The 23,204-nt window shown below is 35.8% G+C and overlaps 1 protein-coding gene across 3 annotated transcripts in view; it reads left to right on the top strand.

Moving 5' to 3' along the window:
• Nucleotides 1–23,204, top strand: part of PDE3B (phosphodiesterase 3B) — a 175,093-nt gene that overhangs the window by 114,730 nt on the left and 37,159 nt on the right. For all 3 annotated transcript variants that reach the window (XM_043481083.1, XM_043481082.1, XM_043481081.1), the window contains exons 4-9: nucleotides 1,786–1,928; nucleotides 8,785–8,891; nucleotides 15,741–15,942; nucleotides 16,522–16,598; nucleotides 21,735–21,886; nucleotides 22,937–23,074. In XM_043481083.1, the coding sequence (XP_043337018.1) occupies nucleotides 1,786–1,928; nucleotides 8,785–8,891; nucleotides 15,741–15,942; nucleotides 16,522–16,598; nucleotides 21,735–21,886; nucleotides 22,937–23,074 (819 nt within the window). The remainder of the gene's footprint in view (nucleotides 1–1,785; nucleotides 1,929–8,784; nucleotides 8,892–15,740; nucleotides 15,943–16,521; nucleotides 16,599–21,734; nucleotides 21,887–22,936; nucleotides 23,075–23,204) is intronic.

The following is a 23,204-nucleotide window of genomic DNA, read 5'->3' as shown; positions in this document are numbered from 1 at the left end:
TATTTTTAAAGTGTATAGAATAGCAGCTGCATTACTCAAAACCCAAAGGTAGTTACACACATTTTTTTAAAGCACTCTACCCGTGAGAAAGAGGTTAATCACAGCATCAAATAGGGATAGCAATAAATTCATCAATAAAATAATTAATACATTTTGAGTTATTAATGGTTTTCATTTGGTATGTTGCTCTTCCTTTATATTTTCCATTGGCATCTGAGGTTTCAAATAATAATTTTAAAAAGTAATAATTCTTAAAACTGTTAGTCATAAAAATTGCATTGAGGGAGTTCACTGGCAGCCTCGTGGTTAGAATTCCAGGCTTTCCCTACTGTGGCCTGGGTTCAGTCCCTGGTTGGAGAACTGAGATCCTGCAAGCCATGCAGCCAGGCAAAGAAATTTAAAAAAATCACATTGATATCAGTATTAGGTTTGTTACTATGTTTACTATGTAGAAAAGTGTACTGGTACATTTTAGAAACATTTTAAGTAAACAGGATGCCTAATTGCCTCATTTCCTGAACATTCTAGGTAATCAGGCTTATTTGAGTACTCCAGTTTACTGATAGGAATAAGTCATAGAAGAATCAGGAAGCAACCCTTATTTCTTTTCTTTGTGTTCTTTTAACTTCTTACTTAAATTTCATATCTAATTTATCTCTGCCTTGGGAAAGAATATAAAAAGCCTGGTGTTACTTAAAAGAGCAAAAGCATTTATGAAAAAAGTAAAGAAAAGGGACTTAGATGATTTAAAATAAATGTCTTATATACATGATAAGAACTAAGAAAGATTATATGGACCTAAATTATAGTCAGAAAGGATGTTACATAAACAACTTTTTCAGTGTAAATGTAACTAACATTGAATCTTTATAAAATCAACATCCTTGGGAAAACTTAAATATAAGACATATTTATCTCTCTCAGATGGTTTCATGTCTGCTCATAGGGGAAATTCATAAGAAGCAGAAGCTGTTTTATGTCAATTTCACTAAAACACCTATTCAGAGTGGTCAAAAATGGAATATTCTGGGTTAACATTTGGATTAACTGAGAATATTTTCAAAAATTAGGATAAATATTCTTAATGTGAAAGGTGTTCTGAATTTAATGTAGTCATTAATTCAGAACCTCAGAACTCTGCAGTTTAGCATTGTACTTAAAATATAAAAGCTTTAGGAAATAGGGCTTATCCCCGATCCTAAGCTTGGCCTCTAAAAGTCATTTTTTCAGGGTAAATCTACTTTAAAAATTGTCAGCTGCTTATTTCTCACAAGACTAGGAATAAAAGGTACAAAAGAAAAAAATTTTGGTTAAACTATCAGGAATTCAAAGACCAATTTTTAAATAGGAGGAAGGTAAATAAAAGAGCAGTGTAGAATGTGATGTTTGCAGTAAAACATTTTCATTCTGCTTCTCCTATACATGTTAAAAATGTACAGTTGGTTCTTGAATGACCAACTGGGTTTGACCAAGTGGGTTTGAACTGTGTGGCCCTGCTTATGTGCAGTATCTTTTCCAGTAGTAAATACTACAGTTCTATACCATCTGTGGTTGGTGGGATCCATGGATGGAGAATCTCAGATATGGAGGAAGAACACGGGGCGAGGGCCCGCTGTAAATGACACCTGGATATTCAACTGCATGAAGGATATTGGTGCCCCTAACTCCCAGGTTGTTCAAGGATTAGTTGTCCTTTGTACTGATGTTTTCATGTGCCATCTTTAGCATCACATTTATAGTATGTTAAAGGGTAACAATTTTGACCACTGTTAAATTACTCAACAGGGGCTAAACAGTAGGAATAGTTTACCAACCCCACATCTGAGGAGGAGCTCGGGAACCTCAGGGCTGCCACCTATCGACCAGACTTCTCCAAGGTGGGAACGCAATAATGGCAAACGGCCTCACCAAGAATTTGGCATTTTAAGGTAAATTCCCCAAGCATTTTCAAGAAGCCTGAATCTCTTACAGCCACTTTGTTTCTGTGAATGAAGTGTGAAATAATTTTGAAAGCCTAAAGGAACCCTGGAAGTATTTTAGGTATAGGACAGCATGGTTTGTAACGTGGCCTGGTAGAGAAACTGATCCTTAAAAAGAAGGTAATCTTACTTCTCCACCCAAAATAGGCAAGTTGGGTACAAAGCTTGCTGGAGCCCTAAGAACATGAACCAGGGAGGCAGTGTAAGAAAACGAGGATCAGTTTTGGATGTGAAACTGGGAAAGCCACAGTAGAGGTGGCCATATCAGGGGCGGTCGTCAGTCCACTGCTGAGTTTTCATGTCGGTCCACAGTTTCTGACCTGTGAAAGCAGGAGCACCCCCAAGGTTCACCCCAGATGCTGCCTCAGACGTGAGGTATAGGTAGCAGCACACTCTGAAGACCTGTTCCTGCTGGGGAACTAAGACTACTGATACATTCTGTATCCTGTTGAGGGTTTACCTGCAAGTAAGCAGTGCTTATCCTGCAAAGGAAGTGCGCCGGTAACTACAAGCCAGGTGAGCCTGGGAGATAGCGGGACCCGAGATCTTCTGAATGTAGTAAGCATATCCATTTACTCTGAAAACAAAGGACTCGATACCTTTGCCTTGTGAGGGCCAGAACAGATATTTATCTCCTGTGTGAGTTATAGGCTTTTATGTAGTCAGTTATATAACCATAGTTAATACAATTGGAATCAATGTAAATTTCCTGTTAAACCACTCTTTTAGGGCTTGAGCATGTGTTGGTCTTTAATAACTTGATCTGTGTAGTTACACACTTGAAACAGTAGGTGGCAGTGTTGGATCAGAGCTATTTCTGTTCAACTTTGTATTAGCATTTTATAAATGAAATATGATCAGATAATTGTAATTTTCCAGATTCTTCTGTGATTTATTAATTTGAATCTTCTACAATACGTTCAACTAAATGAAACTCCATTTTTGTAAAAGAAAAACTGAGTGAAATGATATATAAAACAAGAATGGATTCAAGTGTGAAGAGAACGTTACAGGAAAATGAGCTTCGGTCCAAAGCTTGCCCAGAGCTTAAACATGATAATGCTTTTTGTTGTTGTTTCTTTCTTTTTTTTTTTTCATAACGGAAGCAGGATATGACGAAATAAATGACGTTAGGAACTGAAAATACGACAGGTATTTCTTAACCCTGGGAGACATCATCTTGAGAATATTTTTGAGTTTAAGAAAGAATGATGAAAATGATTCTATTTTTTCATCTTTCCATCACACTGACGTAACAGCAACGCTTTTAAAATTAAAGAAATGTCTGATACATTGAGTTAAGGTTATTTTTATCCTATTGCTTCCACATGATTGATAATAAAATAGAAACATGGTCCAAGGAAAACTAATTTTTATATGAACATATCTCAGAATTAAAGGTAAATGCAGGCAGATTCAGTATATTTACTTAATATTCATTAGAACAAAATTATGCCTCATAAAAAATTTAGAACTTTAAAAGGATAAAGTAATTGGTGGTATTATGAAACATCTCCTTTAAAGAGGCGAGGTTAGAAGGAATTTTTCTAGTGTGCAGAAGCTGGAGCTGCTATGTAATGAATTTCTAAGTGCACTTTGAACATAGGGTAAAGGGGAATGTGTGAAGCATTTACAATCCTCTTCCTTTTGAAATTCAAGTCTCTGGATCAGTGCTGTCCAGTAGATATGTCTGTGATGATGGGAATGTTTTATAGTTATGCGTCCAGTTTGGTTCTTGCTAGGTACATGTATCTATTGATCATTTGAAATGTGTCTATAATGACTAAAGAACTTGATTTAAAGTTGATTTGATTTTAATTAGTTAAAATACAAAGAGCCATACTCAGCTATCATACAGACAGACCTAAATGGCAACCATATTAGACAGCATAGTTGTCAATCTTTAATGCATGGTGACATTTTGTTTGGGAACCTTCAGGTTTTAGAAGCACAGAACTAACAGGCTTGTGACTGAACTCATGAGGCATTCGTTTCAAATTTATTAGAGTACTCCAGAATGGAGAGCATATTTCTTAGTTTTGACATTAATGCAGCTCTAGGTTCTGATCATAAGCTTCTCTATGATTTTAAATGACCCTGCCCAAGATTTCCGGAGAAGGCAATGGCACCCCACTCCAGTACTCTTGCCTGGAAAATCCCATGGATGGAGAAGCCTGGTAGGCTGAAGTCCATGGGGTCGCTAAGAGTCGGACACGACTGAGCGACTTCCCTTTCACTTTTCACTTTCCCGCATTGGAGAAGGAAATGGCAACCCACTCCAGTGTTCTTGCCTGGAGAATCCCAGGGATGGGGGAGCCTGATGGGCTTCCGTCTATGGGGTCGCACAGAGTCGGACACGACTGAAGCGACTTAGCAGCAGCAGCAGCCCAAGATTTCAACATGATGTAAATATTGAACCTCTTGCTCCCTGAAACTATGTCTGAAACCTGATTTCTCATCTCTCCAGCTGCTTTTCCCTTGTTACTATTATTCTGTCCTCATTTCCTGGCACAGTGCTGGCTATAATCCTCTAGTTTTGTGGTTGCTTACAAAACTGATTTACCTAGAAAACCTTGGTGTTGTCTTTACATCCTGTTACCTTACTCTACAGATAACAGCTGTCACATCGAATCTCCAACGCTCCTTACCTCTCTATTCCCTTTTTCCTTTATCACTTTGCCTACATTATTTCATGCTTTCATTACTGCTTTTGTGGGCTGTTGATTATCCTTCCCATTTCTAATATTCTTCACTACCCAATCCATCTTCTACCTTCCACCAGAAATTGTCCTTTAAACAAAATTTTGATTATATTGTTTTTTCTAGTCATTAAGTTTTTGGACCTTTATCAGTGCATGTAGAATAGTGCCCCAATTCCTAGCCTGAGATTTGAAATTCTGTCACTCCCAATGACAAAGCTACACCCTTACTTAGAAAAATTAAACAGAGATAGATGAGCAGTCTCGCAAAGAAGAGTAGAAAAATGGTCTGGAGAGCTCGCTACATGAAAATAACAGGCATATAAGTTGTGGTAGATTCTTCCTTAAAGAAGACACTTCCTTGAAGTGGAAACTTCCTTGAAGTTTTCTTGTAACTTTTTTAGTTTCACTCCCTTTGAAAATTAAGCTGAGTTTTACTTTTTAGCTGCCTTATTTGTGTAAACTGTAATGTAGGACTTCACTTTGCTTTTTTTTTTAATGCTTTGCCTGGAGGAAAAAAATGAAGTATTGTAAACTTTGTGATAGGTATACTAGGAAAAACATAAGAAGAGGTAGTTCTCGTTGAGCAGCTACTGTTGCCTACTCTTCTTACCACTGTTCATCTCTTAGAGGACTTGAGATATTAATTAAGAAGGCCATTACCTTTTAACACCAGAATACCTCTCCAGTATCACTTTCATTTATCTGAAACTCCAGTCAAGTTAAACTGTCTGATATTCCCTCTGTTTGTGCACATGTGTGCCCCTCTACCTAGAATAGACCTCTCACCCTTACTTCTGTATGTCCTTAAAGACTGGGCTCAGACGTCACGGCTAAAGAGTAACACCCTGACACTCCCTCCTCTCTTCTCTCAGGAAAAGTAATCTGTTTTGCCTCTGAATCTCCTTAACACCTTTTCTTTGCTCTTTCTTGGAAATTTTCATTTCCTACCTGTTTTAGACATTACGACCCTTCTGAGACCTGCTAGACTACTGTGAAGAGTTTGGGATTACATTAAAATGGGTCTTTGAAGATAAACAGCTGCTTAACAAGTATCCTGCAGAAGTATGCTAACCACATGACACTGGATACTGCTTTCTGCTTCACTTTCAGACCTAGGATAAAGTTTTGCTGGTCAGGAAATTCCAATAAGGGTTAAATTAATGTTTTGGGGGGTTAGCTGACAGTTGAATTATCCAGGCACAGCGTTAGTATCTAGAGTTGAAAGCTTGGCTGAACTGCTGTCCATGGACTGCTGGGACCCAGACCCTCCCTGTGGACAGACAAATTCAGAGCTCACAGCTCGTTTCCTTTGAACAAATTTTCCCTGGGGAAACACAGGCAACTCCTGTACCAAAACTTTGAGGGCTATCAGCTGTAGGTACTCCCACACCAAAGAGGCTTGCCTTTAACCTATTCCGATTCATCATTCATCGTGGTAAGTGCTCTTTAATTAAACCTAATAACGTTGCCTGGTAATAGTATGTCCCCTAAATAATGTATTTGGGAACCAGCTTCTCACTTATGTGTCTCATAATTTATTAGCAAATTATACCAAAGCCTGGACTCTGTTTGAACTGCAGAGATTCGAGACAGCTAACTGGTGTCATCCCACTCAGTTCTTAAGATAATGACTCTGCAAAATCTGGACATTGTACAGCCAACAAGTTTTTACAGCTACTTAAAAAATAATAATAATACATGAAGTGATATAAACCTTGTCAAGGTAATTTGCATTGATTGTCTTAGAAATCAGCTGTTAAAATATGGCTTAACTCTATGACCATAACATTTGACATCTCTTGCAATGTAACTCTGACTTTAATCATCTTCCTGCCAACTATTAATAATCACTGGGACTCCTAACCTATCTTGCCCTCTATTTTCTTCAGTATTGTTTTATATAATCTCATTACGGTAAATATTTATCTGGTTCTAGGCAAAGAATTAATGGGATGATTCTGGAACTGAGCTGAAAACCTGTAATTTGACCTATACTTCTCAATTCTAAACAACTAACCATTTTAATTACTAGAAGACACCCCCCACCCCCGTTCAGGTAGAAGACTAGCGAGTGTGCTTCAGGGCTCTTCTCTGAAGGAGAAAAACCTGTCTTTGTTTTGAATATTAATAAGGAAGTAGGTGTTGGTAGAGTACACAGATTGTTCTATTTGAATATTGCCCTGGGTGGCATTGCTACTCTTCTTTCCCCATCTCTCCCACTCCTTTTGAAGGCAATGAATATTCAAATACAAAGAATGATTGCACACTGGTAGGGAGATGAGTTTATTGAGTGTTATTATGTACATATTGCCTCTTTTTTAAACATTGCCAACAAATTATTATTACTATTAGCTTGAGCAAAAAAATTACGGACTCTAGAGGCTAGATGTTGTCTTAGAAGTTCTTTATTCTAAACTTCTAATTTTACAGGTGGAGAAACACAAAGATAACATCAGAATTGTCTTGTGGAAAGGGCATACACTTCAGAGTCAGAAAAATTTAAGAGTCAGAGAAATTTGAAGTTGAATTTTATCTCTGCGACTGTGAATTTTAGCTTAATACAATACCAATCCTCTCAAAGCCTCAGTTTTCTTATCTAATAACAGAGTTGTTCAGATGACTAAAAGAGATGAAGTGTGCAAGTCACCTAAAATAATGGATGATACATAATATTCAAAATAGTGCTATTATTTTTTATAATTTTTATTCACGAAAATTTTTCTGTTGATAAACTGGTTGCCAACTGCTTTTACATGCCTTCTGTTTGTTATCCAGAATTTTTTTTCTCTCGTAAGATTATAAGACAAACTAGGTTTCGAGAAAAAGGCCCAAAGAAAGCCTCGAAGCAGGAGTAAGCAAGAGAGAGTCCATTCACTCAGAACTGGAGGGAGAAAAGATCTGTTCTCTTGAAAAGTGAGAATAGCAACCTAAAGACAGGATCATTCATTTAATCCAGGAATGTCTCCTGAACACCTTTACCCGGCACTGACTGTGCTGTGTCCACAACTGGATGAAGAGGTGTATCTTACGGCCCCTGAAAGGATTGCACAAATTAGTGAGGCGTGGGAATGGTGAACACTGAGACTGTAATATGGTATGGGTATATATTATAACAGAGACATGGACAGAAACCTCTAAGGTCACAGAAAAATAGATCTTCCTTGAGTAAGGGGGTATGGGAGTACACAAAAAATGGAGTTGGAGGGAGGGGGAAGCTTACTGAGAACTCAGCCTATACTAACAAAACATTTAGTGAAAAATAAAGACGCGAGATTTGTTCTTAATCCTGTGGCCAAAGTGCCCACATCAGGGTTGACTAACAGAAGAAAACAGGCTAGTGAATATCTAAGAAAGGAAGTATTATGTGTATGGCCCTCGGCCAAGGGCTTTAAAATATGTAATCTTAAAATGCATTTTATGTATCAATTGGTATACTATGATTGCTCACCTATATTTAATTTCTTCATAAGAACCCTAAAACCTGCAATAAATATTTCAGTTACAGGATATGACTGTGTTAATGGGTAATCAATTATCTGTGAAGAAGGGGAGCGGAAGACAGTGAAAAAAACTGTATGTTTTAGGTCGGTAATTGTCAGTGAGGTCCCTGGACCACCTATGCACTTGTCAGACACGCCAATCTGTGACCTTTCCCCAGACCTATTGAATCAGAAATCTTGGTGATGGGAGTAGCAGTCTGTGTTACAAGGAGCCCTCCAGTGATATTGATAATCTGCTTCTTGCCAGGGTTCAGCAAATTACAGCCTGTGGATCTAATGAGGCCCATACCTGTTTTTCTGTCAATAAAATTATATTGAATACATGATTATACTAATTTGTTTATCATTGGTTATGGTTGTTTTTATACTGCAGTGGCAGAATTGAGTAATTGCAGACACCTTATGGCCTGCAAAGTCCAAAGTATTTACTACTTGGTTCTTTACAGAAAAAGTTGGCTGGTGCCTGCTTTACTCCTTAGGTACTGAGATAAGTGCCTAAACTAGATGTATAAGCAGATATTTGCTAATGAATTGAAGACCATAAGGAAAAAAATGAATATTTCATGTTTTTAAAAATCTTAACCTGTTATCTTTCCCTTTTAGTCAAGGATGCTATCTAAATGGGCCTTTTAGTTCAAATCTACTGACAGTCCCGAAGCAAAGGTCGTCATCTGTATCGTTAACTCACCATGTAGGTCTAAGAAGAGCTGGTAAGAAATCATTCTTTGTGACTTAAATATGGGAGGTCTCAAACTATATGGTAGTGCAGACTTTTTGTTACCTATTAATAGCTGAGAATATATTTTCTCAGATATGAATAGAAACTATTCGTAGCTGAGAACAGGGTTTTCATTACCTATTCACAGATGAGATGGTTGGATGACATCACTGACTCAATGGACATGAGCTTGAACAAACTCTGGGAGATAGTGAAGGACGGGAAAGCCTGGTGTGCTGCAGTTCATGGGGTCACAAAGAGTTGGACACAACTGAGTGACTGAAGAACAACATTCATAGCTAATTTTGAATACCATTTCATGTGTTCTCAGTTAGCATAAAACTAAGCTGTTTGGGTTAGCTATTAGTTGACAATTTGCTCATTCATTTGTTAATTTTTGAACATATACTGTGTATCAGGAACTTCGTTAGGCACTGAGGATTCAGGGGTAAAATAAAGAACTATTAAACCTGAATAGTTGCAGACAAAGAACAAAGGAAAACCCTCAGTAAAGGGCATTCTTTTGTAGCATGGTGATTGTAGAGGGAGAAAAAAAAAATATGTGAGTAGGGAAAATCCTGACTATATCCTATATCCTAATAAGCCACCCTTAATAGAATCTTTGTCTGGGGGTGGAGATGGGGGCTGTTAATTGACATATTGTTAGTTTCAGGTGTACAACAAATGATTTGATGTTTGTGTATACTATAAAATGTTCACCATAATGACTCTAGTTAACATCTGTCACCATAGTTAGAAGTTTTTTTCTTGTGATGAGAACTTTCAAGATCTATTCTCTTAACTTACAAATACACAATACAGTATTATTAACTATAGTCACCAAAGATGATGAAATGGCATATTTAAAGTATTGCAAAAACAAAAATTGCCAACCTGAAATTCTTTATCCAGTGAAGATATCCTTTAAAATTTAAGGTGAAATAACAGCTTTTTTATTCAAAAAAGGTAAAATGTATTGCTTGTAGATGTGCACTACTGAGATTTAGCAAAGAAATTTCTTTAGGTAGGAGAAAAGTGATCCAGATTGAAGCATGAATCTGCAGGAATGAAAGAAAAGCACTGGTAAGCCTAAATATGTGGGTGCATGAGAGAATATTGATCATTAAAACAATGACTCCCTGCGGTTTGCATAATGTATAAAGAAGTATATGGCAACAGTGGCATAAAGGGTGGGGAAAGGGGTACATTGGCTGTACTAGCAGTGATTGAAAAGTACTAAAAATTTTTATTTCAAAAGAAACTCCTACTTCAAAGGTGTACATTGTAATATCCAGTGTGGCAGTCAAATAGATAAAAAAAGTGAAGTCACTCAGTCGTGTCCAACTCTTTGTGACCCCATGGACTGTAGCCCACCAGGCTCCTCTGTCGATGGGATTCTCCAGGCAAGAATACTGGAGTGGGTTGCATGTCCTCCTCCAGGGGATCTTCCCGACCCAGGGATCAAACCTGGGTCTCCTGCATTGCAGACAGATTCTTTACCATCTGAGCCATCAGGGACAAAAATAGGAGCAAAAAACTAAACTGTTTCAGAATTTTGGAAGTTAACAAAAGCCAGAGAACACACTAGAAATCATCTGTACAAGAGGAACTAATTACTGAACCTTGGTGAGGCATTGCGTTCTGTGACAGTTTAATTGAAGGCAAACCCTCTCTCCCCAGCTCAGTGGTACTACAGCTAAAAGCCACTAGCTTTTCAGTCATTAGAGTCTGACCTCTTTAAAAACTGCATTAAAAGCAACAACCTGAGAGTACAGTAAATGTTTTGTCCAAACTCACTGGAAAACGTCTTTGTTCCCAGGGCGTTGTGGATAATTCATTTGACCGAGAGCTCAGCTCTCCAAAACAAGGACAGCAACAAAAAACACCCACACCCTCTGCCAGCAACACTGTGAGTGGGTAAAGCTGTGATTTCAACTGAGGCAAACAAGAACTGGTTGGAAATTTAAAAGGAAATCCTGGACACTAGATGACCACAGGAAAGTGGAAAGCTCTGGCATGTGCCTGAAGATCTACTAGGCTGAGCACGTGCTCAGGAAAGATTGGTGAAGGGAGGAGGCCCTGGCTGCTCCTCTGGTAGCTGACCTTGAGGTGCTGCACAAGCCGGAAGTAAAAGCTAAAGCTGTCTTGTAAACTGCCTGGAAATTTGTGAAGTTGTAACTTTTCAAACATTCCCATCAACAGATGATGACACATAGGCAAGACAATTAAAGAAATTTTCTGTCTCATCTAAATCATACTGACCCACGGGTGACTTCTAAGAAGTCAAGCATAAATCAAAGAGGAAAGGGGGGAAAAGGCATCAGAGCACTCAGTGGCTACACACCTCAGTGAAAAAAAATCTACATTATGCCTCCAGGAGATCACTCAATGAATAGTCAGAAATAAAATGAACAAACACAAAATAAGCAACATAAACCTTGAGGGTGGGAGAGATCTGATACTAGAATAGTTACAGCATAGTATCTAAAATGTCCAGTTTTCAACAAAAAAAATTTATGAAGCAGGAAAAGAAACAAGAATTTTTTGCCATATAGACAATGAAAAACAGCCAACAGAATTTCCCTGAGTGAGCTTGGACTTTGGATTTAGCAATGGCTTTAAATTTGCTGGCATTATATCTTTAAAGAACTTCAGGAAACCATATCTAAAGTAAGAAGAGTATGACAACAATATCTCACCAAAGAAAGAATATAAAGAACTAGAAATTATATGATAAAATTTAAAAATAATTTAAATAATTATAAAATAATTACCACTTCTACTCAATGATTGGGTTAGAGGTTCTACCCTGAGAAGTTTAGGTAAAAACAAATAAAAGGAAGATGTAAAACTATTTGCTGACAACATCATCATATATTTATAAATCCTAAGAAATTCCTTAAAACCTATTACAACAAATTAATCAGTGTGGCAGGATACAAAATCTGTATGCAAAAATCAATTACATTTCTATATACTAGCAATGAACAGTGCAAAACAAATTAAGAATTCCATTTAAAGTTAGCATCAAAAAGAATAAAATGCTTTGGGATAAATTTAGCAAAACAGTGCAAGACTCGTACACTGAAAACTGTAAAACGTTGTTGAAATTAAAGAAGACCCAAATATGATTTTGTTGTTGTTTGGTACTGCACGGCATGTGGGATCTTTGTTCCCCATCCAGAGACTGAATCTATGCCCCCAGCAGTGGAAATGTGGAGTCCTGTCAGAAAATTCCCAGGAAGACCCAAATAAATGGAAAGATATCCCATATTCATGGATCAGAAGACTTGGTGGTGTTAAGAGGGCAATAGTCCTCAAATTGTTCTAAACTTAGTACAGTCCTTAACAAAATCTGTGCTGGCTTCTTTGCAGAAATTTAACTGATCCTAAAATTCATGTCAGAATTCAAGGGACCCAGAGTAGCCAAAACAATCTTTAGTAAAAAAGAAAAAAAAAATCGAGAGATTCACACTTGTAAATTTAAACTTGCTACCAAGCTGTGGTTATCAAGACACTGATGGACAATGACATTGGCATAAGGAAATTCCAAATCAATGGAATAGAACTGAGAGTCCAGAGATAAACCGTTACATGGCCAGCTGATTTTCAGCCAGGGTGCCACAGTAATCCAATGGGGAAGGAACAGTGTTTTTAATAAATGATGCTGGAACACCTGGATAGATACACACACGAAAAAGAGTGAATTTGAACTATACCTGTCATCATACTCAAAACTTAACCTAAAATGCTCATAGACTCAAATGTAAGTATGAAACCATAAAACTTGTAGAAGAAAACATAAGAGAAAATCTTTGTGACTTTGGATATTCTTAGATATGACACCAAAAGTACAGTGCATGAATGAAAAAAATTGATAATAGGAATTCATTAAAATTAAAAATATTTGCACTTCAAAGACATCTAAAGAGAGAAGACAATCCATAAGATGGGAGAAAATATTTGCAAATTATAATTTGACAACGAACTTGTATTCAGAATAGACAAAGATGTCTTCAGTTCAGTTCAGTCACTCAGGCATGTCCGACTCTTTGCAACTCCATGGGCTGCAGCATGCCAGGCTTCCCTGTCCATCACCAACTCTCAGAGCTTGCTCAAACTCATGTACATTGAGTCGGTGATGCCATCTAACCATCTCATCCTCTGTCGTCCCCTTCTCCTCCCTCCTTTGATCTTTCTCCGTGTCAGGGTCTTTTCCAGTAAGTCAGTCCTTCGCATCAGGTGGCCAGAGTCTTACAGAAGACATCTTACAACTCAGTAATAAAAACACAAATGATCTCACTAAAAAATTGGTGAAAGATTTGAATAGATGTTTCTCCAGAGGAGTTATACCAGTGGCCCTTACCCACATGAAAAGATACTCAGCATTATTAGTCATTAGGGAAATGCAAATCAAAACCACAATGAACTATGACTTCACACCCACTATGGTGTCTATAATTCTCAAGGCAGTATAACAAGAATTGGAAAAATGTTCAGAAGTAAGAACACTCATACATCACTGATGGGAAAGTAAAATGCTACAGTTACTTTGGAAGACAATTTGGCAGTTCAGTACTTGAATAGAGAAATAAAATTGTGCTATATTCATACATACAATTTTATATGTCATTCAAAATGAATGAACATGTGAAATATCTTTTAAAAATGTTGAGTGAAGTAAGCAAGGCATAAAAGCATTTATACTGTCTGATTCCATTTACAAAGTTCAGAGAAAGGGCAAAACTAATCTAAATTGTTAAAGATATATATATATATATGTGCTACAAATGTAAAGAAAGGCAAGAAAAACAGTACCATAATGTCAACGTAATGCTTTTCTTTAATGAAAGGGCTGAGAATTAGGCACTGGATGTGGGTTTCTGAACTCTGGCCATGTTTTATATTTTAGCCTGAGTGGTGAGCATTCCTGTTAGAACTTTTCTGTATGCTATACTTCACAGTTTAAAAGGTTTAGAATAAAAATGGTGAATCTGTTTTGTAGAAAGTATTTCTTAAGGGTTGCTAAGGTTTTTCACTACCATTTTGTTCTCTCCTCAAAAGCTTTTCTACGTTATATCAAATTTCTACGCTAAAATTAGTTTATCCTTTATTCTTCTGAGCCTGTTTGTCAGAGCTTTGGACACTCACCAGTACAATTAGAGAAACGAATGCTGAAAATTGGAACTTTAGTCTCCAGTTAATAACTAACTTATTATTTTGACAGGGAAGATAGTTCCCCTCTCTCATCCTCAGTTTCTTCTTCTGAAACATTAAAGTGTTTGACCAGATTATTTATAAAACTCTTTTCTCAGCCCTAACATTATATGAAATTATAGGAGCCTCTAAACAGGTCAGTTTGATAGAACAGCAGTGGCAGCTCTGCATATGTAAAGTGAAACTGCTGTTTAATTCACAGAGTTATTATGAAGATTAAATAAAAGAACACACATTGTATTTGTCAGGGTTTTCCAGAAAAACAGAACTAATAGGATGTTTGTACATGTGTATATACCTATACATACATACATACATATATATTGGAGAGGGGGAGGGTGACTGATTGATTGATGGGGATTGGCTTGCCAGATTGCCAGGTCCCAAACGATTAGGGCAGGCTGCCAACCTGGCAATTGTAGCAGGAGTCAGCATTGTAGTCTTGACTCTGAAGGCCATCTGCAAGCAAAATTTCTTCCTCTCTGGAGGGGCTGAGTTTTTTTCTCTTAAGGCCTTTAACAAATTGAATAAGGCCAGCCCACATTGCAAAGGGTAATCTGTTTTATTCAGTCTAGTGATTTAGATGTTAATTGCATCTGAAAAATACTTTCACAGCAACATCTAGATTAGAATTTAACCAAACAACTGGGCATGACAGCCCAGCCAAGTTGACACACAAAATTAACCATCACACACATCTGTAACTATGTCTGAAAATACCATGATACCTTAATAACTGTTATTTGCTTTCCTCTCTGATTCTCACTTTACTTGAATCTTTTCTTGAAATAAAGTTTTAAATCTACCTACACTTCTCCAGCTACACCCTTAGTTGTATTAGTTGCCTTGAAGGCAACTAGCAAAGGCTCTTGAATTAATCAACAGGATTAGGGATGTATTTCCGAAGCACTTTTTTTCCCCTTATTTTAACACTCACTTAGCACTTGTTTGCATTTTCCACTAGCCTTTTTTAGGTTTGTTGAACATTGTAGGGATGGCATCTTATTCTCTGTTGTGAAACCCAGCACATTTTCCAGCATATAATAGGCTCTCAAATACTTGTTGAATGAATGAATGAGCTGGAAAGATGTAGATTTTTTTTTAAGGGATCTGCTGTTGTGTTCATATAATTTTATCATATGCTCATATAATTTTATCATGCTTAACTTGCTCAGTGCTACTAAGAACTCTGTTTCTGAAATAAAAATGAATTTTATTGTATTGAAAAAATACAGTAAAGATGGTAAAAATGGATAATCAGGCTGGTAGGGACACAAAATGTGAAAGATAAAGATCAATATGGATTAGGAAAAACTGTGCCACACATTATTGTGTACACGTTATTATTACGCACATTTTCCTCGTACTCTGAGTATTTACTATGTGTCATCCTGCCACAGGGTGTTTATTCCACAGTCATTGATGAAAACAAATATAGCCTATATTCTGCCTGAATTCATAGAATGTCTTGATAATAGCTCCATGTAGAAATCTAGTTTATCATTTAATTGTAAATACTTTGCTTTCTTTAAAGAAGGAGAATGCTCTTTATAAGTACCCAAACATAGACAATAAACAGATACATGCATACATAATATCTCTTTCTTCTCTTTCAATTTTTTAGGTGGTTTACCAAGCCTGAATTCTCCCAGTCATGGCCCAGTGTCTGCTGGCTCTCCAACTAACCGATCCCCTATAGAATTTCCTGATACTGCTGAACTTCTTACTAAACCAACTGTCATTTTACACAAATCTCTGAGCAATCCACCCAATTCACCAGATTTTTATCAGCAACTAAGAAATTCTGATAGCAATTTATGTAACAGGTAAGTTTCCCAGATGTTTATGGTTTCAAAATATAGGTTATTTTAATAAAGTACTCCTAGTTTTCTAGTTCTATATTATAACTAGATGATTAATACTATATCCTTTTCTTCATGTAGTACTTTTTATTCTAAACAATTTTTTTCTCATTTCCCTGCTATTATTCATTTCCCAGCTAAATGATCTCCATCTAAAGGGAAATATAATGGTATTTTATCCATCATAAGATATCAGTAAATGTATGAAAATTATTTTAGTGCTAATGATTTTATGTACTAATTTAGTACTTACTTATAGTACCCATTTCATTTGGTGTTCATTTTCATTTCTGCTTTTACAGTAGTAACTGTTTACCTCCGATCCCAGGGTTACTTTCAAAATATGTTATTTCCTTCACAAGGACAAAGTTGTTTTGTAGGATAAAGCCTATTAAGTTTATAGAGAGATTGGAACATTAGGGTATTTTTGCAGTTGGGATCTTACAATTTAAAAAAAACAGATTTTCTGACTGTATTTAGATAAAAACAAAACTTGTCTCATTTGTCATATATTTGTCATATTTACCTGTTTTATTTTACAAGCTGTGGACATCAAATACTGAAATATGACTCAGCATCTGAATCAGAGTCCGGTACAGACCGCCTCAGGGGAGAGTCAGGTGAGACTGCAGAAGTCCTGTGTCTCTAAGAACAGTCTTAACATTGCTTTTTAACGTGAATAAATGAGTTAAGATATATACCTTTAAAACAAAGATTACAATGTTTTATTTACTTTACAGAGGAGTTATTAGCAAATTATAAATAATAGATGGTGAAAGTATTTTGAAGGGTAAAACTGCTGTATAAATTAACATAGTCTTATGTTACAGTTAGGCTTCATAAATGGTGAAATTATATTAACATTGAAATTTAAATTGCATTATGTAAGCTCAGAAGGGTTTGCATACATTTTAATAATTACACAAAGAAGTTGTTTTAAAATTTAGAAAGTTATATCATTCTGAAACGTACCCTCAAAAAAGGAATATTGTTGGTGATAAAATTATAGTTGTTTTATAATTTTAAAACACTGATGACCCAAAAATCCAGTAACAGTTAAGTAGGTAACTCAGAGCAACATACCTCCAGAAGGTAGCTAGAAAAGTTACAAACCGTTAATATTAGCAGCAACAACAGTCTGCTTGAAGCCACTGAAGAACTAATAGGCTCCTCAGAATATCCAGTATGAGACCTGGAGGAGGATAGAGTCTAAGGAAGTGATAATCTCGAGTTTGGGGCTACCAAAAGGTGTTTGCTGCTTCCAGAGGGGCCAGTACTGATAGAACAAACAGTCCCTTTTGGTAGCTTCATGGGACAGCTTCTTGGGACTAGGGAGATAAAGATTAGAGTTGAAAGTTTGCCATGATAGGATTAACTTGGTAAACTCTGCAGTACTGCATCTTAAGAGTAAAGATAAGCCAGAAATAGATAGGCCCTTTCAGGGGTTACAGGTGAACATCAGTCTCTTCACATACTTTAAAATTCACCCTTCCGTAGTGTATCATTTAATAGTTTTGGGGGTTTACATTTTAAAAGATTAAAAAACAACAGCAAAGAAGACCAATCCTTCACATACTTCCAAAAAATAGGAGGGCAAACTTCCCAACGCATTCTATAAATAAAACCAGTATTATTCTGATACCATAACTAGACAAAAGCATCACAAGAAAAGACAACTAGAGACCAACATTGCCAATATCCTTAACAAAATACTAGCACACTGAATCTTGCAACATATAAAATGTCATATTCATGACATTGGTATTTATACCGGGAATGCAAGGGTGGTATAGCATTTGAAAATTAATGAATGTAACACACCCCATAAAGGGGGAGTGGGAAATCACATGATAATTAAATAAAAAAACATTTGACAAAATCCAACACTCTTTCATGATGAAAACACTTGAACCAGTAGTATTAGGAAAGTTCTTCAGCCTGATTACAGGCATCTTTGAAAGAAACACAAATTTAACATCATCCTTACTGGAAAAAGACTGATGCTTTCCCACTAGATCAAGAATAAAAGAAAGATTTTTTGCTTTAAACACTTCTATTCAATATATTACTGGAGGTTCTAGCCAGGAAAATTTCCAGAAAGATAAAAAGATTAGGAAATCCTGAATGGAAATAAATGAAACTCTTCTTATTCACAGGTCATTTGTTTAAAACTTCCAAAGAATACCCACACATACCCACACAGAGTCACAAGAGACAAAATCAGTGTACAAAATCAACTGTATTTCTTTTTTTTTTTTAAATCAACTGTATTTCTGTATACCAGAAATGAACCCCCATAAACTGAAATTAAGAAAACCTTTCTAGGACTTCCCAATTGGTCCAGTGGTCAAGAATCCACCTGCCAGTGAGGGGGTATGTGTGTGTGCGTGCTCAGTTGTGTCCAAGTCTTTGCAACCCCATGGACTGTAGCCCTATAGGCTCCTCTATGCATGGAATTTTCCAGGCAAGAATACTGGAGTGGGTTGCCATTTTCTCCTCCAGGGGATCCTCCCAACCCAGAGATCAAACCTGGGTCTCCTGCATTCTAGGCAGATTCTTTACAACTACACCACGGGAATTCCCTGGCCAGTGAGGGGTACACAGGTTCAGTGCCTGGTCCAGGAGGATTCCACATGCCACAGGGAAGCTAAGCCCATGCGCCACAGCTACTGAAGCAAGAGAAGCCACTTCAATGAGACGCTTATGCGCTGCAACTAGAGAGAAGCCCCCACACTCCAAAACCAGAGGCACTAGCAACGAAGAACCAGTGCAGCCAAAAATAAATAAAATTACCAAAAAAAAATTTCCACTTACAATAGTATCAAAAAGAATAAAGTTAGAATAAATTTAACAAAAATGTAGATTTATAAACTGAAAACTATAAAAGATTGTTGAGAAAAATTAAAGTCTAAATAAATTAAGAGATGTTGCAATAGCAAACAGATTGGAAAAAACAGTACTTTTAACAGAGCTGTTCTTCCAAATTGATCTATAAATTCATCCCAATTCTGATCAAATTCCACTAGGCTTTTTTTTTAAGTAGAAGTCGACAAGTTGGTATTAAATACACATGACCTAAAAGTCAAAACAATTTGGAAAAACAACAAATTTGGAGGACTGATACTACCTGATTTCAAAACTTATTTCACCTTCAAAAGATGCCAATAACAAAATGAAAGACAAACCACAGATTGGGAGAAAAATTTGCAGTTATACATCCGATAAAGGTCTTGTATCTGTGATGTATAACTTTTACAGCTCAATAGTAAGAAATCAACTAACTCAATTAAAACACAAGCAAAAGATTTTATATTTTCTGTTGAAAGACTTTTGGTGAAGGATATGAAGGATATAGAGAGTGGGTAGGAAATACATGAAAAAATGATTAACGTCGTTAGGGAAATGCAAATTAATATTATACTGAGATGAATAGGCATAATCAAAAAGATAGACAATACCAAGTGTTGGCAAAAATGCAGAGAAATTGGAACCTTGTGCCTTGCTGATGGAAATAGAAAATGTTAAACCCTCTTCGGAAAACATTTTGACAGTTTCTTTAAAAGTTAGACATAGAGACTTGCCTGGTGGTCCAGTGGTTCACAAGTTTGATCCCTCACTGGGAAACTTAAGATCCTGCATGCTGTGTGGCACAGCCAAAAAAAAAAAAAACCAAAACACAAACAAAAAAATAAGATATAAACTTACCATATCATCCAGCACTAACAAGGATAAGAATTTACTTGAGAAAAAATAAGAGCACTCAAAGACAGGATTGTGTCTTCTTATGACATCTTTATTCATGATAGTGCTAAACTGGAAATGATCCAAATGTTCATCAACTTGTAACTGAATAAATATTGTAGGATTCTAATTAACAAAAAAAGAACAAACTTCTGATATATGCTGCTATGTGTATAAATTTTAGAACATTATTTTAAGTGAAGAAAACCAAACTAAAAAGATAATACACTGTTTGATTCTATTTATATGAAATTCTAGAAAATGCAGATTTATAGTGACTATAGTTAATTGGAATAGCAGTTGCCTGGGAATAAGGTTTAACTGTAAATAGGCATGAGGATATTTTTTGAAGTCAACTTTAGTCGTGTCCAAGTCTTTGTGACCCGATGGACTGACTGTAGCCCACCAGGCTTCTCTGTCCATGGGATTCTCCAGGCAAGAATCCTAGAGTGGGCTGCCAGGCCCTCCTCCAAGGGATCTTCCCGAACCTCCTGCATTGGCAGGCGGGTTCTTTAACCACCTAGCCCCACCTGGGAAGCCCCTTTTGAGGTGATGTGAATGTTCTAAAACTAGATTGTCATGCACAGAGAACAGACTTTTGGTTGCCAAGAGGAAGGGGATTGGGGTAGAGATGAAGTGGGAGGTAGGTTTTAGCAGATGTGCAAAGTATTCTATATAGAATGGGTAAATAACAAGGTCCTACTATATAGCACAGAGAACTATATTCAGTATCTTATGGTAAATCATAATGGAAAAGAGGACTATAAAAGAATGTAGGACTTTCCTGGCAGTCCAGTGTTTTAGGATGCTGTACTTCCACTGCAGGGGCTGCAGATTAGATCCCTTTTGGAGGAACTAAAATCTTGCCTGCTGCTGGGCCAAAAAAAATTTTTTTAATTTAAAAAATTAAGAAAATAAAGAGTAAATATGAATAACGATCACTGCTTTACAGCAGAAATTAACACACCTTGTAAATCAACTGTCCTTCAATGAAAATGAATGAATAAATAAGCCTAGCTTTTCTGAAAGTCAACTCAAATGAGTGCTCTTAAAAACACTTAAGCATTTTATTTTTAAAAAATCCCTACATATTTAAAAATAAATAAACCTGAAGTCTGTGGCTTGATAAATTTTCATACATCTAATATACACATCTAATCAGCTTGCAGATCAATAAAATATTCCCAGCACCTCAGAAATTCCTCCCATGTCTGCTTCCAGGAATTGCTCCCCCAAAGATAATGTTTATCCTGTCTTTCAGTATTCATGTGTATCAATTTTGATATGTTTTTTAACTTTTCGTAAAGAGAATCACAGAGTATACCTGTGTGTCTTCCTTCATTTGACATTGTGTTTTTAAAAACTCTATTGATGCATGTGGTTGTAGTTTATTCTTTTTGCTCTGCAGTGTTCAATTGTGTGAATACACTGCAGTTTATTTTACTGTTGATGGGTTTGGGGAAAGTTTCTTGTTTAGTCTATTACAAATAGAATGAGTATGAATATTTTTTTGTATATGAATGAATGCTATTAGCCACCAATGCTGCATCCCATTTCCATGTAATTTGGGGAAAAGAACATTATTAATGACATTAGCTGCGAAATAATTCATGACATTGTTTTAATTTTTAGATGTGCCTTAATCTCATTCATAATTATGAGTTTAGAATTTTCATATCCAAAACTCAAATAATTTCAAGTATTAGGAATTGTTTACATGAAATTGGTTTAAAAAAAATTCCTATTGAGAGGGACTGACATTTTCAGTTTCTCATTTTTACAGTGAATATTCACCCATCTCTTTCACCCATGAGTAGCTATATCAGGTGAAACATTGCCTGAGTACAAGGTACCTATGCCAAATGGTCCAGCAAGATACAACTTAATTGTGTTAGTTTAGATTGAATGCCAGTATGGTTCAATTTATCCGAACATTTTTTACAAACTTTTCCTATAAAGTTGTTCATATAGGACAAGTTTTATTCTTCTTTATTACTTTATATATGTTTTGAAAGGTGATGAAGAAAATACCATTTTCTCAAAAGCATCATTCAGCCTTACCGAAGCTCAACAAGAAGTGGAAACAGAAAACAGAGACTTAAGAAAATTACTTTGGGAAGGTGATAATCACCTAAAAGAAGCAGCACAGAATGAAGAGCAACCAAATGTAAAAGATAAACTTTCAATATGATTATGTTAAGGTGAAATATATTATTAGTTAGTACTAAGTTTATTATTTTTTGCCCAGAACAAGGTTTTTAATACAATAATTTTCTTAAAGTTTTTACTGAAAAGTCGCTGTGACACCTGAAAGAAAAATTTATTTAAATAAATGAGGGGTTTGGGATTAACATATACAGACTACTATATATAAAATAGATAAAACAACAAAGACGTAAAGTATAGCATGGGGAACTCAACTCAATATTCTATAATAACCTATATGAGGAAAGAATCTGAAAAAGAATAGATGTATGTGTATGTATAACTGAATTACTTTGCCATACATCTGAAACTAACACAACAGTGAAAATTAACTATATTCCAATATAAAATAAAAATTTAAAAAAAGGGAAACCTTGAATTAAAAAAAATTAAAACTCATCATCCTAGAACTGAGTGCATTCATTTTTAAATGAACACATTTCTTTAGTTTTATAGTCAATATATTCTCTATGCTATTATTTTCATCATATATGTTACACTGAGACAATAAAGTATGTGCAGTAATTAAAAACAATGATTAATCTACTATAATCATAGGATTTTTTTTCTTAATTTTTTTTTCAAAATTCAAGCTTTTTAGGGGGGAAAAAGTTCATCCATTTCCTTTGAGAAGTTATCCTAGTAACAAATGTCAGTATAAGGATCTAAGTTTCTCTCTACTATGTTATCCTGTGATCTCTTTAACTTCCAAAATGAAAATAATGAATTTTAGATTTGTGTAGTCTTTTGGAAATAAAATATTTTTATTTATAAAAGTAGTATAATAACGTAAGTCTTTTGATGCCTAGAAGACATGTTTATATTTGTCTGGAGATAACATTCTACAAAGAGAATTATTAGGAAGTAGAGTTTATATTTGAGAATAACCATTATAGAAAATAATATTGACCATTTTTTATTCATTTTTAAGTGTTCTCATTTAGCTGCAGATATAATATTTATAAAAGGTAAGGTTAAGTTGGTTTGGTTTTTTCTCCCCCCACATGTACAGATTGAACAAGAAGCATCACAGGATGTGATTTTAATAGAAGATTATGACTCATTAATAGAAAATATGAGTAACTGGAATTTTCAAATTTTTGAACTTGTAGAAAAGATGGGAGAGAAATCAGGAAGGATCCTCAGTCAGGTTTGTTTCATATCTCTACTGCTTTAATTTTTCCTTGAATCTTTATAAAAAGCAAACTCTAAAGATTATAATATTGGTTTACATATAAATTCAGCATTGTTCACTGAATTATTTTTTTCACAAATAAAGT

The sequence above is a fragment of the Cervus canadensis genome, chromosome 11 (genome assembly GCF_019320065.1).
Source record: "Cervus canadensis isolate Bull #8, Minnesota chromosome 11, ASM1932006v1, whole genome shotgun sequence".
Taxonomy (NCBI): domain Eukaryota; kingdom Metazoa; phylum Chordata; class Mammalia; order Artiodactyla; family Cervidae; genus Cervus; species Cervus canadensis.
This window is presented reverse-complemented; position numbering and strand designations above follow the sequence as displayed.